Raw genomic sequence first — 17,251 nt, forward strand, 5'->3', positions numbered from 1 at the left:
TTTCAAATTCCATGCATTTCAAACTCAATATACCCAAAGGACAACTCATTATCTTTTCTCCACCTCTTTCCTCTTCTGAACATCCCCACTATTATCAGGAGGACCACTATCCTAGTCATTCATTCTCATAATCTCTACCATTCTCCACACCTTACATTGACTCTCATCCAATCCAAGGTAGAAATCTTATCATTTTTACCTTGCTAACATCTTTCCATATGGCTTCTTCACTCACACAGCTGCTACCCAGGTAGACCTTCATCACCTCAAACTTGAGCTATTTTAAATTGGCCTCCCAGCCTCAAGTCTTTTCCCACTCCAACCCATCTTCCAGTCAACTCAGTGATTTTCCTCAAGCCCAGGTCCAACCATGTCACCTTACTTAATAAACTCTAATGGTTCCCTATTTCAAATAAAATCTAAAATACCCTATTTAGTGTTTAAAGCCCTTAATAGCACATCCTCTTTGAACTTTCCAGTCTTATACTTCATTTCTTTCTACAGTCTATCAACACTGGTCTTCTTACTACAGGACATGTCATCCATCTCCCAACTCCACTTCCTCCTCATCCCTCATGGATGAGAGGATCTTCATCCTCTCCCTCCTGGCTTTCTTCAAAACAGCTCAAGCCCTTGCATCTGCAGAAAGGCTTTCTGGATTACCCCAATTTACGCCTCTTAGACTATTTACCTTTTATATAGTATAACAACTTGAATCGAGTTCCTCATTTTTGACTCCTCGAGAGCTGGGTCTGTATTTTTGCCTTTACATTTCCAAAACCTAGCCCAGTGGCTGGCTGTTTGGGATGGCCAAAATGTAGCTTATCACTTATTCCCTTAACCCCATCCTGTCAGACTTTCCTATTTGTACCATCTTCCCAAACCTTCCCCATTCAGAACCTCCTGGTTATCCCACTCTTCATCCTTGGATTCCCTATATGCAGTTGATTTGCCAAGTCCTTTACTGCCACAGTACTTCTTGCATCCGTCCCATCCCTTTACTCACATAGATACCATCTAATTGATGCCCTTGTTACCTCTGATTTGGAGTATTCCAGCAGACTCCCACTCCTGTGTCCTCCATACAGCTAAGGCTTTAAGGCTTCAGAGGGGATAGAAGGTTGGACTTGGGAGGCAGGGAGAATCAGTTCTGAATCCCCCCTCAGATGCTGGTTGTGTAGAACTACTTTCCAGAACAGCTACAGCAATCCTACATCAATGATTGTTTTCCTAAGCCCCTCCCAATGACATGCCATATTTATTTATCAGCTTTAGGAATGGGACGAGTTTGAGGTGTTACTTTAATTTGCCTTTCTCTAATTATTACAGGCAAAGGATTTGGGGAAGGAAATGATAAATCACTCCAGAATCTCTGCAAGAAAACCCCAAACCCAAATAGAGTCACAAAGTATCTGAAAGAACAAAGCCATGACAATGGTTTGGGGCATTTTTTCCCCACAAGATTACATACAATTTGTGTTTATTCACATCCTTTGATCTGTCAGTGGGGGAATGGCTCCAGTTCTCTTTAAGCTTCTAGAGAGGGAGCTGTTTAACGTCCTGCATTTTACTCCTATTTAACACTCCTTGAGATGTAGCGTGTCCAAGGCGCTGCGGCTTCGGCGCCCTTAGCAGCCGTTTCCAGTCCATTTAAGCAGCAGAGGAGGGAACGGGCCTAGCCCGCCGGGACCGGCCCAAGATTTCAACGGCAGGGAACGAAGAGTTGCACTTTGCACTTCTGACTACAAATGCAGCGTGCGTACAAGCAAGCAAACGCACGGCGGCTGTGACGTCACTAACGCCCAGTAATTCCAGAGAGCGCTAATAACTTGACAGCCCGGCAAAGGCGCTTGCGTACAGAAGCACTTTCAGAAGTAATTTCAGTTTTACACGTCCTCTCGGGCAACGTTCTACAAAACGACAGAGAAGGGGGCGTGACGTAACGGCAAGGAAGGGACTGGAATGAATGGGTCCGGGAAGAATCTCCATCCGTGGGCGGGGCTTTTCCGGGACCGAGTCCGCGTCCACTTCTTTCTCACTGGGTCAAGTGCAGATAGAAGGGAGCGTCTCACACCACAAGGCTGTCCCGGTACAATTCCGAGGAGGCTTCAGTTCTAAAGGCAGAGCGGGGCTGGATTAGGAGTCCACCCTTAAAGCCGTAGCTTAAGGTCCTCTCCTTCACACCCAAGATGGCGGCCTGGAGGTGGGGGTGGGGTCGGGGTCGGTCACGTGGCAACCGCAAGCTCTGACGTGGAGCTCTCTCCCTCGCCTGCTCCGCGGCCTACCCAACGTGTCCCTCTCGGCACCCCGTCAGCGTTTCCTTCTCTCCCATCCTCCTGCCCCAATGGCGGCGCCCAGTGGCCATGGCAGCCCCTGGGTCTCACTCCTTCTGCTCCTGGCAGTGGCGGCGGCGGCGGCGGGCGGCAACGATGGTAACCGCGCCGTGGAGTTTGACGTGCGGCCCGGCGGGGTGGTGCACTCCTTCTCGCAGAGCCACGCGCAGGTGGTACGGGGGCTCGGGCTGGGCTGGGGCCGGGACGGCTACGCCCGTTGGGAGGCGAGGCGGGGACGTAGAACGGGGAAGCGCGAGCCCGGACCCCCGCCGCGTGCTCCCGGGCCTGCGGGGGAGGGGCACCCCGGCGGTCCCCTGCCCTGCACGGCGAGGGCTGCGGCCGGGGGGGGGCGCCCCGACCCCGCCTCTGGGGCGCAGGCCACGGGCTGAGATCCCCTCCCCGAGGGCCTGACGCCTGTCCCGCAGGAGCCGGGTACCTGCCGGCTCACGGATGGTCCAGGGTCCCCATGAGCGGGATTGGGTGCGCAGCCCGAGGACTTGTTCTGTGCGCTCAGACAGCCCCAGCAGGGCCAGTCCGAAGGCCTTTCCCGGGGCCGAAGGGCACTCCCACCTCTGCCCTGCTGCGGCCCAGGGTCCCTGCTGCCCGTCAGTCAGTCAACAGGCATTTGTTAAGTGCCTCCCATTGCCCTCAGACACTGTGATACAGGCCCTGGACAGCCCCTGCCCTCAGGAAGCCTCCTGTCCCATGGAGGAGAGGTTCATAACTATGTGCAGACAAGCCTTGCGCAAGATAAACCGGCAGCAATGAATGGCGGAAAGGCAGTGGAATTTATTTTTCCAGTTTCATTTACTTTTACATATATTTAAAACTTCTTTTGTTTATATACATACTTTTTTTTTTATGCGTTTCCATGAGTCATATGGGAAGTGAAAAATAAGAACAAAAGGGAAAAATCACGAGAAGGAAAAAAATGTGAAAATAGAATTGGTCCACGTTCTTTCTCCGTAGTTTTCTCCCTGGATGCAGATGGCATTCTCCATCCAAAGTTTATTGGAATTGCCTTGGATCACTGAAATGTTGGGGCCAAATTGTTAAAGCACCGTAGAATTAGGAAGAGTTGGGGAACGCTTCTGCCAGATGAGATGGGACTCCAAAGAAGTCAGGAAGCCAGGAGGGAGAGATGATTACCTCCAACCACTTCATTTGAAGTTTTCTTGGGCTAGCTTTCCCATTGCCTCCAGGGCCTTCTCCAGTTGTCTTTCCCCTGGACCAGATGGTCCTGGAGGGGACAGTGAGGCAGGTGACTTTGCACAGCCCTCCCTCATTTAAATCCAATTCACTTGCATGCCAGAGCAGAGATTCTGGAGCAGTTTGCATTTCCTTCTCCGGCTCATTTGACAGATGAGAAAACTGAGGCAGACAGGGTTAAGTGACTTGCCCAGCTGGTACGTGTCCGAGGTCAGATTTGAATTCAGGTCCTCCCAACTCTTAAGTCCAGTGCTCTGTGCACTGAGCCACCTAGCCAGTAAAAAGACATGGAGTGGAGGGCTGAGGTGTCCGGAGGGCAAGCACTAGAGTAGGTGGGCACGCATTAAACCTGACCTGTGTTCCGGATCCTATGGGAGGCCTAGAGGGAGCCCTGAGAGGATTGAATTTTGGCTCCTATACACACGGCACAGTCCAGCAGAGAAGATCCAGCCTGAGCCAACAGTGTAGTCTAATGCAGTTAATTCTTGGTATAATAGTCTGGCAGAAAGAATATTGGACTTGGAATTTCTGATGAAACTAAGTGTCTGCACTGTAAACATGCAACATTGTGCCCGAGCCGGGGAGTTGTGGATAAAACGGAGTGAAGCCCGGCCTTGTCCCTCCGGGGGCGTCGGACCTCGCCGAGGATCAGCGGCATCTCCGGCCTGGTCAGTTCCCCTTTGTCTCAGACTCCTGCAGCTCCGACCTCAGCACCTCATGCCGTTTCCTGTTCCTTGGCCTCCCTCCCTTCCTTCCTCGAGTCTCCTTTCCACTCCAGTCCATCCTGCATCCACATGTCAAAGGGATCTTCCTGAAGCAGTGTGTGTGTGTGTGTGTGTGTGTGTGTGTGTGTGTGTGTGCGTCCCTTCCCCTGTCCCGTCTCTGTCTCTCTCCAATTATATATGTATTTGTGGGTGTGTATATATTTTTGTAAAAGTCTCTGTATATCATATCTATCACACATGCACACAGACACATACATGTGTGTATATATAAAATCTCTCCCTCCCTCTGCCTCTCCCTCCACGCTTGGTACACTCCCGTGGATCCCCAGCCTGTCCAGGTCCAGCCTTCTCTATCCCGCACGCAGAATTTGTCACCACTTGGCCCCTTCCACCCTGCAGACTTCTTTCTCGCTGCTGTTCATCCTCTCCATGCACCCTCCACCCGGATGTACACGTGACACGGATTCTCCCCCATGTGCCTTTGCACCAGACACAGGCCCAGAATGAACCTCGCTTCCCAGCTCTGCTCAGACCTTCTATCCGAAGCCTCTCCTGACCCACCCGTGTCTCACAAGTGCCTTGTGTTCTGCACACACTTCTGTGCAGACGTGTAGTCTCCCCTGTTAGTATATAAGCTCTGGAGGACCCAGAAGCTATTTAAATTTGGTCTTTGTGGCCCCATCACTTAAACCAGAGCCTGGCACATAGATGATGCTTAACAAGTGTTTGTTGCCCATCTGTTCCTCTGTCAAAAAGTGAGGACCTCTGCCCTGCCTACCTCCCCTCACATGATTGTGAAGATTAAGTGAAATAAAAATGGGCCGTGAATTGTGGATTCCATGAGAACAAGGGCTGCTGGGCGCTTTGCCTAGCCCAGAGCCTTGCTTGTAGTAGATATTCAGTAACCGCTATGTTAATAAGAGGACCAACTGCTTCTATTCTTTGAAGAATAGAGAATGAAGCTAAGAAGTGCCCAAGAGTGGGGTCCTGGGGTGCTGGAGCTTGTGCCAGGACATTGCTGTCCAGCACGGGTCTTCTGTGAAGTGGCTAGTGGAGCCCTCTCACTCAGAATCCCTCAGCTGGGGCCCCAGGAGCGGTGCAGCCTCTCCCACCCTGAGTGTACAGGACCCCACTGGTAGCATTCTCAAATAGTAGAGTCCGGCCCCCACTGAAGTCCACGGGAACGACCCCCTTCTGAAGGAAGTTACAGTATTAGAGGTTTGGATTGTTAGAGTAGTCTTCTCAGTTCCAAAAGACTCATAATGGAAAATGCTGTCCACATCCAGAGAAAGAACTGTGGGTTATGAATGCAGATGGAAGCATAATGTTTTCCCTTTTTTTGTGTATGTGTGGTTTTTCCCTTTTGTTCTCATTCTTCTTTCACAACACAACTAGTTTGGAAATATGATTGATAGGATTATACTTATGTGATTAGATTATACTATATCAGATTGCTTGTTGTCCTGGGAAGAGGGAAAAGAGGAAGAAAAATTTGGAACTCAGGATCTTATAAAAATGAATGTTGAAAACTATATATAGTAATTGGAAAAAAATAAAATACTAATAAGTGTGTGAGGGAAATGTAACCAATAAACTGAGTATAAAAATAAATTTAATAAAGAACAGTCTTCATCTATTGAGTTGATATCTGCACTCCTCCCAAATAAATCCATTTATGTGCCCCTTGTAGTTCAGGGATCCTGCTGCCATGGTTAGTGAAGAGGAGAGCCTCCTCTATTCTGGAAGCAGGAATCCTCTGCAGCGTGCAGCCAAATTCAGCAAATTTATTGGCATATATTCTGGGCAGTGCTCAGTGCTAGCACTAGGAAGGCAAAAAGCAAATAGTTCTTACCCTCAAGGAGTGTGTACTCAGGTCCTCCTGACTTCAGGACTAATACTCTATCCAGTGCGCCACCTAGTTGCCCCCTTGTGAAGGATTTTGAATGCCAAACAAAGGAGTTGGCAAGGAAAGCCAATGTAATTTCTGGACAGCCCGATGGCCTAGAGGATAGAGCACTTGGCTTGGAGTTAGGAAGTCCTGGCTCCAAATCCAATGTGATCCTGGCTATGTCACTTAATCTTCTGCCTCAGTTTCCTTATCTCTTGGGATAAGAATAATAATAACACTAGTTTTACAAATTCTGCCTTCTCAGTACCTCTCTATGACGTGGCATCCAGAACTGTTGCTGATCATCTAGGAATGATCTGACTAGAGAACCCTCACCTCCCTCAAATCTGTGGGTATTTTGCCCCTGGACCAAGGTTCAGGAGAACATCGAAGAGGAGGATACACGTCCTAGTTGAATGAAATGGTGGATTTTATGTTCAGGGCTGTAGGTGGGGTAGTTTATGGAAAGGGGGGTGTGAGTCCATTGTCAGTAGCACCATTTTAGGGCAGCCAGGAGAGAGGGCTAGAAATGATAAAGAGGGACATTTCAGCTCAGCATTGAAAAGTGTCCTAATAACTAGAGTTGTCCAAAAATAGAATATATATACTCTGCCTCTGGAGGTAGTGAATATGGTCGCACCCATATTGGATAACCTTGTCAGAAAGGTTGTAGAAAGTGTTTAGTCTTCAGCTGGAAATAGGATTTTTCTAAGATCCCTTTCCACCCTGGGCTCCTGTGTCTCATTCCTCCCTCTAACTTCTTTGTCTAGAGAATTGAGGTGATTGAATGCCGTTTGCTTATAGCTGTGCCTAACAAAGGTATCTGACTTCCAGACTAAAAAGAAGGGGAGATGTATTTAGCAGCTCTTGCCGATTTCCTGTTGCCTGCTGTTCCCAAGACTTATTTTTTTCCCTTTGTTCTCCAGGGAGGGCACACCTGCACATTCACATATGCTTCTCAAGGTGGGACTAATGAGGTGAGTTACTCAAATCCTAGCACAGCTTGATCAAAGGACAGTTCGGTTTTCCCCCCTTACTTGCCCCACCTCCTGTTCCCCCCATGCAGGCTCCACTGTCAGCCTTTCCTAAGAGCCTGAGTGCACATGTGGTCCTGGGAGGCTGACAGAACAGCTTGGTGTGAGAACTAACGATTATGGGGATAGGGGACCTGGTAGCCTGGCCTGCTTTACTGTGTGGCCCCAGACAGGGCTCTCTCTTCTTGTCAGTGCCTTGTACCTCTCAAGACTATTGGAAAAGGCCTTGGGTTTGGACCCAGAAAACTAGGTTTGAATCCTCCCTCTATGGGATCTAGGCAGGTCCCCTCAGGGGGCTTTTCCATAAAGAAGCCATAGTAATAACCACACTGCCTGTCTCATAGGGTGAGGGGCCCTGAGAATATTAAATGCAATGATGTGTGTAAAGTGCTACGTAAATGTCATCTACCATTATTACCATTTTTATTATTTATTCTTATTTCCTTCCCTAATACTTCCTGGGATGAGAGAATCATCGTATAATAGGTTTTGAGTTTTTATGGAACCCATGGTGATGATGTAATTTAAAAGATACTGTCTGTTGAATTTCATAATTTCGTGGAGGTAATTGTTTAGAATTTCTTAGTATTTTTAGCACTTTACTTTTTAGAAGGAATTTATGATAACTAAGAAATATTGAGAAGTTTATTAATTGCCTGTCCCCTTTTTTCCTCTATTCCTTCTTTTCCTAACCATTGTGCTTTCTGGAATTCTTTGGGCCATATAACAGACCTCCCTTCATCCTTCATCCCTTTTTTTCATACTCTTTCTGTCATTTAGAACTCTTTAGATAACATCACACCCTCTCTCCATTGCTTAGTTGTCCCTTCTATTGTTCCTTGAGACACTGGTCATGGAGTAGAAGTGGACACTCAGCAACCTTCTCTTTGGGATTCACTCTGCTTATATCAGGTGTTCTTAATCTGAGATCTGTGCCCTTGAATGGGAAAAAAAGTCATTATTGATAGCCTTCATAATCCGTATTTTATGCATTTAAAAACATTACTCTGAGATTTTTGCTTGCTAAAAGTCTGTGACTCAACAGAGGTTAAGAACCTTTGATTGATGTTGTCCAGTCCCAGTTCTTGTTGCTGTGATCTGCTGGCCTTCGGGTCACTCTTCCTTTTCTCAAATAGGTCAATACTTTTGAACAGGAACATGTATCAGAAAGGAAGCTCTGTTGCCCTGTCCAGATGAGAAGTGATGAGGGAGGAGAGGTGGCCACTAAGTGAGTGAGGGGAGAGAAGGCTCAGGATGGGGGAGGAGATGCTAGGGGAGAACTGGCTAGGTCTGGAAGCTGATTGCTAAATTGATTGAATCACTGTTATGCAGCCCAAAGATTCTTATTTATCTGGAGGTTACATTTATACCTCTGTTCACCACCTGAATATAATCAGGGGCTGAAAGTCAGCAGGAAAAAGTAAGTGAGGGAGCCAGTGCTGGAGAGGCTAGGCTGCCCTTGGGCCAGAGCCGAGTGTGCCGAGGGACACGGCCTTGGCAGCGGTGAGAAGCCAGGGCCACCCTCCCGGGCCCCTCCCTCCCCACAAGGCCGACGGGGGCCTCTGTCACGAGCTTCATCAGCAAGTCAGCTCCCTTCTTAGGTAATTTTCTAAAAACAGGGGAGCTTTCCTGGCATTGTCTGAGCCTGTGCCCAGCTTAGAACATTTTACTGGTGCTCAGGGGCCCCAAAGCAATTTTGAGTAGAAAAAAGTCGTGAGATGTTTTCCGTTTACGAGCATCATGAGACTTAAGCTGTCTTCTGTTCACAGCAATGGCAAATGAGCCTGGACCTCAGCGATGACAGCCGACTCCTCACCTGCGTCATTTGGAGGCAAGTTCAGTTATTTCATAGTTATTTTATCTGCTCTCTGACAAGGTGGCTCTATGGCTCTAGACAAATCACTTCTCTGCTTTGTGCCTCAGTTTCCTCATTTGTAAAATAGTGGTAATACGTGTTTGTAAAGTAGTAAATAAAAGTCAGGAGTAGAAACTGCAGCAGCAGTGGCTACGGCAGAACCAGAGGAAGCCAGAGGAGGAACCCAAAATACAGAACGTCGTGAGAGCTGGAAAGGGACCCTAGAATGCTGGAGGAGGGAACGAGACAGCAGTTATTGTGCTCTGAGCTGAGTGCCGGGAATACAGGCACTAAAAGGAGGCACCCACTGTTTTAAGGTGCTTAGGGAAAGAGAAAATATGGAGCAGATGGAAGAGTCCTGTGGGTGCAGCCTCAGCGAGGCCCAAGCACCCTGGGGTTCAGCTGACAGTAAAGTGGTCTCGAGCGCTCAGAGGCTGGGCAGTTGTTAAGGCCTGGAGGACCGTGGGATGCATTGACGGAGCAGATGATGAGGCCTGGTAGTTCTTCATCTGATAGGAAGAAAGATGCCTCCCATCTCCTCCCTCTGCACAGCTTGGATTGAGTTGGTACAGGTGGGCTTGGGGGGAAAGCCCTCAGGTGAGGACTCTCTTTATTTCCCTTCTTGTCTATTTAAGGAGGCCCAGAAAGGACTTAGGGGCATTTCTCACTTAATGTTACCAAGAAATGTCCTTTGCCTCTAAAAAGGAGTGATACAGTAGCGGTTTTCAAGGTTTTCTTGAACATTCAATAGTTGTATCATTGGGCAGAGAACAGTAGCCAGCTGTAATTAAGTGCTAAGCTATGTGAAATGGATTGTTAATTCTGTATGTATTCAGCGAATGGAGCAGAAAGAAAAAGACTTTTAAGAAAAGAATGTAATGAATACTTTTGTGCTGTGAGAAATGATAAGCAGGCAGATTTCTGAAAAACTTGGAAAGACTTATGTGAACTGAGACAGAGTGAAATGAGCAGGACCAGGAGAACAGTGCACACAATAATAGCAACATTGTGAGATGATCAACTTTGATGGACTTTGTTCCTCTTAGCAATGCCATGATATAAGACAATTCTAAAAGATGTATGTTGGAAAATGCTATTCATATCCAGAGAAGGAACTATAGAATCTGAATGCAGGTGAAAACAGATTATTTCCACTTTTTCTTTTGTTTTTTTCTTCCCCCTTTTGTCCTGATTCTTTTCACGATATGACTAATGTGGAAATATATTTAATATGATTGTACATGAATAATCTATATTAGCTTGCTTGACTTCTTGAGCAGGGGGCATGGAAGGGGAGAAAAAATAGAAATCAAAATTTTATAAAAGTAAATGTTGAAAACTATATTTACATGTAATTGGAAAAAATAAAATACTCTTGAGGGGAAGAAAAGAAAGTGGGGTAAGATTTGGATAAACAGAAGAAGGGGGAAGCCACGATAAAGAAGGTAAACCATAGAATTATGCTTTGTGTTTTCTGTTAGCTTTTCATGTATCTTCTCTTTACCCAGTTCCTTTATGAGCTCCTGGAGGCCTGTAAGTTAGGCTTGTATTTCTAATCCCTCACATAGTTCTTGCACTTAGTAGGTGCTACATAACTCTGTGATGCTTAAGCCTCATTCTTTGTTCGATTGACCCAGACTTTCTTCATTAGTGAAGCAGAAATCCTGAAGCTATGTTAGTGGGTTCTGGATGGCCTGGGTTTTAGGAGTACTGTCCTTGTTAGACAAGAGTTAGTTCTTTCTAAGTAGCACTGGTTTCTATTTCTAATTCTACTCTTGCCTTACTGGAGGTCTGGGGGAAACCTGTTTAACCTTTGTTTCCTAGTCTGGCTACTCTCAAGATGCAAGTGATCAGAAATCCAAATGGCATTTTCAGTTTTATATTAGCAGCTTAGGGATCTAAAAGAATGTAACTTTAAAAGGCATTAAGGATTCTATATGAAGGAACTCTTCACTTAAAATACTTAATAAATCTTAAAGCTGAATTGAATATCACTCATTCCTGTCATTATCAGTTATTTCCTGGCTGCTAGAAGTCCCTTTGCCAGTGTAGTTCCCAGTCCCTTCATCCAGAGCCTTTCTGCTCTTGGATGAGCTAATCTGGTCTTCAGGCAGATGTTTCGAGGTCATCCCCAGGCCTGGAATTTGGTAAGAGTCTCAGATTTCTAGAGTACTTTAGTACAAAGCACTTTACATGAATAAAATCCTAGATAAAAGTCAGAAGTAGTTGCTGCAGCAGCAGTGGTGATGGCTGAACCATAGAAAGCTAGAGGACACAAAATACAGGACCTCACTGGATCCTCACAACAGTTTCATGAAGTAGAAAGAGTAGATAATATCCACATTTTATAGATGAGGATACCAAGTTTTAGAAGCAAAGTTAACTGATGTAGGATCATCCAGCTAGGAAGCAATGGAATTGATCTTCAAGGTGGTTTTACTGCCCTCCCTTTTCACCGAGTGAAAGACCTGCTGTGATGTCCCCAGCAGCATAAGTGCATCTTGCTCAGAATCTGTGATCTGTTTAGATAGCTTCCATCTCTCCCTAGCCTTAAAAAAAACCCACAATCAGATGCTAAAAGAACAGGTTCAGACCCTTGGGCCAGCTGCAGGTCATTTGCACAATATATATATATTTTTAATGTGTACCACCTTGCCATCATTCCCTTCTCTGAATGACTCTAATGACTTTTTTTTTTTTTTTTTTTTTTTGCAGACCTCAGGGAAAATCTTACTTGTTCTTTACTCAATTTAAGGCAGAAGTGCAGGGAGCAGAGGTCGAATATGGCATGGCTTATGTAAGTCTTAGTCTATGGCTCTACCTTAAGAGTGGGCATTTGGGGAAAATGCTATGAGTGCTGGGATTGTTGCTTAAGCTCCATAAAACCAGGAGGCAGGGCAGAGGAGATTGTCTGAATTAATGACAAGTCTGACTTGAGAAAGTGTTTAAAATTCAATTTTATTACTCAGAAAGTCAGAGAGTAACATACACTTAGATAGTTTTAAATAAATTGACAAGTAGAGGCCCTGCGTGACTGCTTTAATGAATAGATAATGGGTCATTTGTAATTAGCTCTGGGGATTCAGGTGGATGCTGAAGAGGGAAAAGAAGTCTGTCCCTGAAGTAAGTTAAATATTCCCCCTTTTTTCTTAGGCTGTCCTATAGCCATTATATGATAGAATTATCTAATTTTGATTTGATAGGATGTCCATAAATGAAATTTGCTTCGATGTATAAAGCTAAAATTAGAGGAGTTTTAGTTAAAAAGGTTTGACTTTATTTTAAAACAAGGAATCTCTTCTATATTGTTTTTGGGACATCCCAGGACTCCTCATATCAGGAAATGAATTTAGTCCTGGCTACTAACCTGTGGCCTCCATGCAAACATTTTGCCTAGTGTGTATCTTTGGCTAATGTGAAAGTGGGGCAGTGCTGATAAATCTTATATGGCAGAGCATGCCTTTTTACATATCCTTTTCACAAATCATTGGCTGAAAGAAAAACCTAGAAATTACAGCATTAATAATGGGCAGAGAAAGCAGTGGTTGTGGATGGAATGGATGCAAGAGACCTGGTTTTGGCCTAATGCTCAGACCCACTAGCTGGGTGACTCTGGATAAGACTGGGTTTTATTTAGTCATTAGGAATATAGATGTGGATAGACTGCATCCCCTCCATGTGGACTTTATGAGGAAGACTCTAAAGCATCATAGAAAGCCTTTTTTAAAATACCAGCGAGACATTTCTGTCCAGCATCAAGGCATAGTGTTTTGGATAATCCTCCTGGCAGCTCCATGAGGGAGCCAGTGAAGGCTTAATTTTAGAGATGAAGAAGTCACCTCAGAAAGGAGGAATGACCTGGCCAAAGAGTGTCCAAGGCCAGGCAGAATGGGTTCCCCATGCCCTTGTTAACCCTTATTAAGCCATTTGATAGGCTCTGAAATAGATCAGTGTATAGCAGTCCATTAGCTTCTCTGGCAGAACTGGATTTTTGGTTCAGAGCAAACAGAACAGTTAGATCTCTGTACAGAGTCCTCTGTTAAACTTCAGAATCTGTTCTTTTTAGTCTAAAGCTTCAACTGGAAAAGATGCAGATGTTCCCCTGAAACCTGAAGAATTTGAAGTGACCAGCACTGCAGGTAAATATTTACTTTAGAAGACCAATGATGATGAACTGTGAAAGAAGGTCCAGAAGGAAAAGAGATGAATAATGAATCCAGTATTTATGGGGAAATGTGTTAAAGTCATTTTGTAGGTTTCTATCACCTATATGACCCTGAGTAATTTCAGTTGGGCATGGTGGCCCATACTTATCTTCCCTGCTGCTGGGGGAGGGAGGATAGTGGACCAATTGAGTTTGGAAGAATCTCTCAGCCCACAGGAGCAGGCCAGAGATCCCATCCCAAACAGCATTTGGGCTGCTGCACTTCCAGCCTAGCCAAAATAGGGAAAGCCAGTCTCTAAGAAGCAAAAAAAAAAAAAAAAAAAAAAATCCTTTCTCTGAACCTTACTTTCCTTATCTGTAAAATTTGGGGTTCATACTGAATCTCCAAGGTTCCTTACAGCTGTAAAACCTGTAACCCAATGACTCACTGATTTTGTAATTAAGATGTGATGGGTTAAGGAGTGGCTTCCTAAAGATCAGTGGGAGATCCAAAGAAGATCAAAGGCAAGTAGACCTAGTAGAAGACAGGACTGGATTTGGAGGCAAGAGAGCTGTGTTCTGGTGTTAAACTTGGAGCCCAGAGATTAGCTTTAACATATCCTGTCCTTGTTTTCCCTGTTAGAAAGATGAAAATGATTATCCTTCTGTTGCTTTCTCCAGTGAGATTGTTAGGAGCCTTCCTGTCACCTAAAAGCCTCCTATGGCGTTTCTGTCATTATTAAGAAGTCTGATGTACAGTCCAGGAATAGCCTGTTTTTATTAGGTCTTAGGCCTTGGGATCACTCGCTTGCCAGAATGACAGAAGAGAAAGTTCTGAGGCAGGTTGATATCAGGGAAAGCACATGTTCGGTTCTCAAATCATATTTATTCTATTGGATCTGGGGTGCCTCAACTGTCTGGCCTTTCAGTAGAGAGTTATAGTTTCAGGGAGACAACCTCAATCCCTACTCTTTTGGGCCTTAAATTTACTAACATTCTACCCTTAGTTACCTTTCAAATAAACAACCCCACCCAGGCTTCTGTTAGACAATAGAACATCTTATATTGGGAGTGGGTCTCTAGGAAAGTGTATGTGGGTAGGGCTGGGACTTGGCTTCCCTTTCAGTCATCGAAGAGGCAGTATTAGCCAGAGGTGGCACACGCTTGTAATTAAAGGCCTTGAGAGAGAAAATATGGTCAAGAAGCCCAGTATAAGCAAATTGGACTGCTGATTGGCAAGTGGTCGCCACAAAGTCCGTGCCTCTGAGAGTGGCAGGGCTGAAGGAGACAGCTGGCGGCAGCCAGGAGAGGACTTTGGGCCTGTTCTAGGGCTTAGCCCAGAGCCTGGCACACTTGATAAATGCTGATTGAGCTGCACAGCTCTCTAGGGCACATATGCCCACCCGAGGCCTGAGGACACCACCGTGTGATGGGGCATGTCCCCCTGTCCTGGCAGTTTATTGCGGCAAGGACTCTCAGAGCCCTTCGGGTCGAGCACCCTCATTTTACAGAAGGAGAAACTAATCCTGAGGGGCGGAGTGACTTGTAGTGAGTGTGGCTGGTGCCCTGACTCCAAGCCTGGTGCCCTCCCCATTACTCAGCTCTGTGCCTGGAAACTGGTCTTCATCATAATGATCTAAGTCAGCAACAAGAGGGAAGAAGAGAAATTACACATTTCAGATGACGTAATAAAAGTCAAGTGGGTTTCAGGTGGCCTAAAAGTCACCTATGAGGCCTCTTTCAGATATCAGTAAGTTTTCTTTAACTGGACCTTTGATTTCATTGGTATAGGAAATTCCAGTGAGGAAACTTTGTGGATGTAGGGATAGAAATCGTGAAGTTACTACATAGTAATTTACCTTAATTAGCAATACACTTTTACTTAGAGAGTAATAGTTGTTTATGTAGAAAGAATTTTAGACCCAGAACTAGTCCAGCTCCATTTTTCAGATAAGGAAACTGATACCTCCAGAGATGAAGACTTGTTCAAGAAGACATAATGGGTTGATTAATGGCTAAGCCATTAATGTGTTCGTGTTATGTGAATATGGAGTGTTCTTTTTTTCAGTGCCATTGTACTTTTCCCTCTAATTGTATATTTTTTGTCTGTGTTTGTATATTTTCAGTGATCCACAGGCAAGGGGCATTCCGATCTGAACTGTCCAAAATTGTGTTAGTGGCCAGAACGGGCCACATCGAACTGTGATCCGAAGCTTCCTCTGAAGTTTGTCTTGTCTTGTCTCTACTGAAGTGACCAGAGGGGACAATATCATATCCTGGTTTCCTAGGGGGTTTTCATGGTTTGCCAACAGATGTATACGTTGCTGTGCTTGGGGTGTTGAGGCCAGTACTCTGCAGTTGTCAGAGGGAATAAGGCTCGGAGGCCTTTCTTTCAGGCAAGCAGGGCTGGTCCAGATCCCCGGCCTGCTCCCAGACAGCCTGTCCCTGCTTTTCCTTCCATACCTCATGGTACTACAGTTCCAAACAAGACTCCTTTGATGCTTCCTCATAAGGGGAAGTAAGGAGGTAGGGCTAAAGCAAGCAATCCCAGGGGCCTCAGAATCACCTCAGCGTCGCAGAAGCAGACTTGCCTTCCTGCCCAGATGGGTGCCTCTGTCCAGGGGGCATAGCCCTTTGCCCAGACAAGGGGAAGCCTGTCCTCTGCTGCCCCGTGTCCAGGACCAACACCATCGGTATGAGGAAGGGGAAGGGCAGCTTGACTCTGACACACACAGAAATCCAGCCAACTTGTTCGGTGTCTCAGTACAATTTCAGGACTATTTTCCTACGTCTACCCCATTTATTTCCTTATAGATCGACTGTGAAGGGCATTCAACATTCTTTCATGTCTAAATAAATGAGGGGGGCAGGGCAGGGTTTAAAAACTCCTCTGTCTTTGAAGAGCCTTTCTTACTCAGAGGAGTCAGTATCTTCAAGCTGCTGTTGTGGCCTGGGAGGGTGCTAGGAGGAGCCCGTCTCCTGCCTGTCCCATGGCCTGGCCAGAAGCCTGCTCAGTCTGAGCAGTTACCCAAAGGGTGAAGAAGATGGACCCCTGCTAGTGTGTTAGTTAACATAGAGTTAGAGGTGGAAGAGAGCTTCTCTTCCAGATGAGGCCACAAGATTCAGTAGTTTACCCAACTTTGTCCACAGAGTGGGGGCCGGATCCTCAGGTTCTCAAACTGGCCCCATCTCCAGGGCATCCATCACCAAACTGAGCAGCAGCAAAGTGATATCCAGCCTGGCTCCTTGGGCTTCAGCTCTCTCTGCGCACAAAACTACAGGATCACAAGATTTAAAGCTGGAAAGGACCTTAGAGACCACCTAGTTCAATCCCTTTGTTTTACAAATGAAAACTAAGGGTCACAGCAGTAAATCCAGCCAGGATCCAGCCCCGTGTCCAGGGCTTTCCCCACCATGGCATGCTTCCTCTTCTGCTACTGGGGGAGTCAGAGCTGCTGACAGGCCATCCTTACACTCTGCTGCTTGAGCCATTAGCTTCAGAGAGCTTTGATGGGGGAGGGGCTCAGGAGTCTGAGGGCTGAGCGTTCCCCCGGAGTGCTCACTCATCCTGGCAGAGATGCTCCGAAGTCAAACCGTTTGGTTTCTCCCCCCTCCCCCTTCCGGAAAACAGCTAATAAAAGCACCAGCCTCGTTCTTGGGGTGGGCTAGTTGTTATGGCTAAAGCCCTTTTGAGGATGAAATTCTCGATTTAAGTGCCTTAAATTGTGCCTTAGTGTTAACGGAAGATGAACAGATAGGAAAAATCCTTTTGAGTTCAGAGCAATTTAGCTGCTCTCTGACACCCTGAAGACCCTGACGAGACGAGACTGGCTGGCGTTATGTCTGTACCTAATGGATATAGTTCACCATCTCTGCCATCTTTTTGTCACTGTGTAGCATTTTCCTAATGGGAGAAGTAATCATCCCCAGCTACCGGCCAGGGCCGCCCTGCAGAAGATTAGGCTTGTGCTGCTTGACCAGCAAGCTGCAGAGAAGCAGGTTTCAGCTCAGTGTGAGGAAAACCCTGTGCCGGGCACTGTGCTTGAGGGCTTTACTAGAATTA

General features: G+C 46.1%; 1 protein-coding gene across 2 annotated transcripts; it reads left to right on the forward strand.

Moving 5' to 3' along the window:
• Nucleotides 1-1,272: 1,272 nt before the first annotated feature.
• On the forward strand, nucleotides 1,273-16,076 carry MYDGF (myeloid derived growth factor). Of its 2 annotated transcripts, none has more exons than XM_051971848.1 (6): nucleotides 1,273-2,506; nucleotides 7,082-7,132; nucleotides 8,959-9,020; nucleotides 11,760-11,841; nucleotides 13,111-13,183; nucleotides 15,315-16,076. In XM_051971848.1, the coding sequence occupies exons 1-6, from the start codon at nucleotides 2,345-2,347 to the stop codon at nucleotides 15,392-15,394; spliced, it is 510 nt and encodes a 169-aa protein (XP_051827808.1). In that variant the 5' UTR covers nucleotides 1,273-2,344; the 3' UTR covers nucleotides 15,395-16,076. The 2 variants fall into 2 exon arrangements, with proteins under 2 accessions (XP_051827808.1, XP_051827809.1); XM_051971849.1 differs by having other exon boundaries at nucleotides 1,276-2,503.
• The last annotated feature ends 1,175 nt before the right edge of the window (nucleotides 16,077-17,251 follow it).

This window comes from Antechinus flavipes, chromosome 1 (assembly GCF_016432865.1).
Source record: "Antechinus flavipes isolate AdamAnt ecotype Samford, QLD, Australia chromosome 1, AdamAnt_v2, whole genome shotgun sequence".
Taxonomy (NCBI): Eukaryota; Metazoa; Chordata; class Mammalia; order Dasyuromorphia; family Dasyuridae; genus Antechinus; species Antechinus flavipes.

What these genes read in the sequence shown, in the direction of transcription:
- MYDGF (XM_051971848.1), top strand. Translation starts at nt 2,345, where the DNA reads ATGGCGGCGCCCAGTGGCCATGGCAGCCCCTGGGTCTCACTCCTTCTG. An exon ending in CTCAAGGTGGGACTAATGAG is followed by an intron (nt 7,133 to 8,958) that starts GTGAGTTACTCA and finishes TTCTGTTCACAG; the next exon opens with CAATGGCAAATGAGCCTGGA. An exon ending in TGAAGTGACCAGCACTGCAG is followed by an intron (nt 13,184 to 15,314) that starts GTAAATATTTAC and finishes GTATATTTTCAG; the next exon opens with TGATCCACAGGCAAGGGGCA.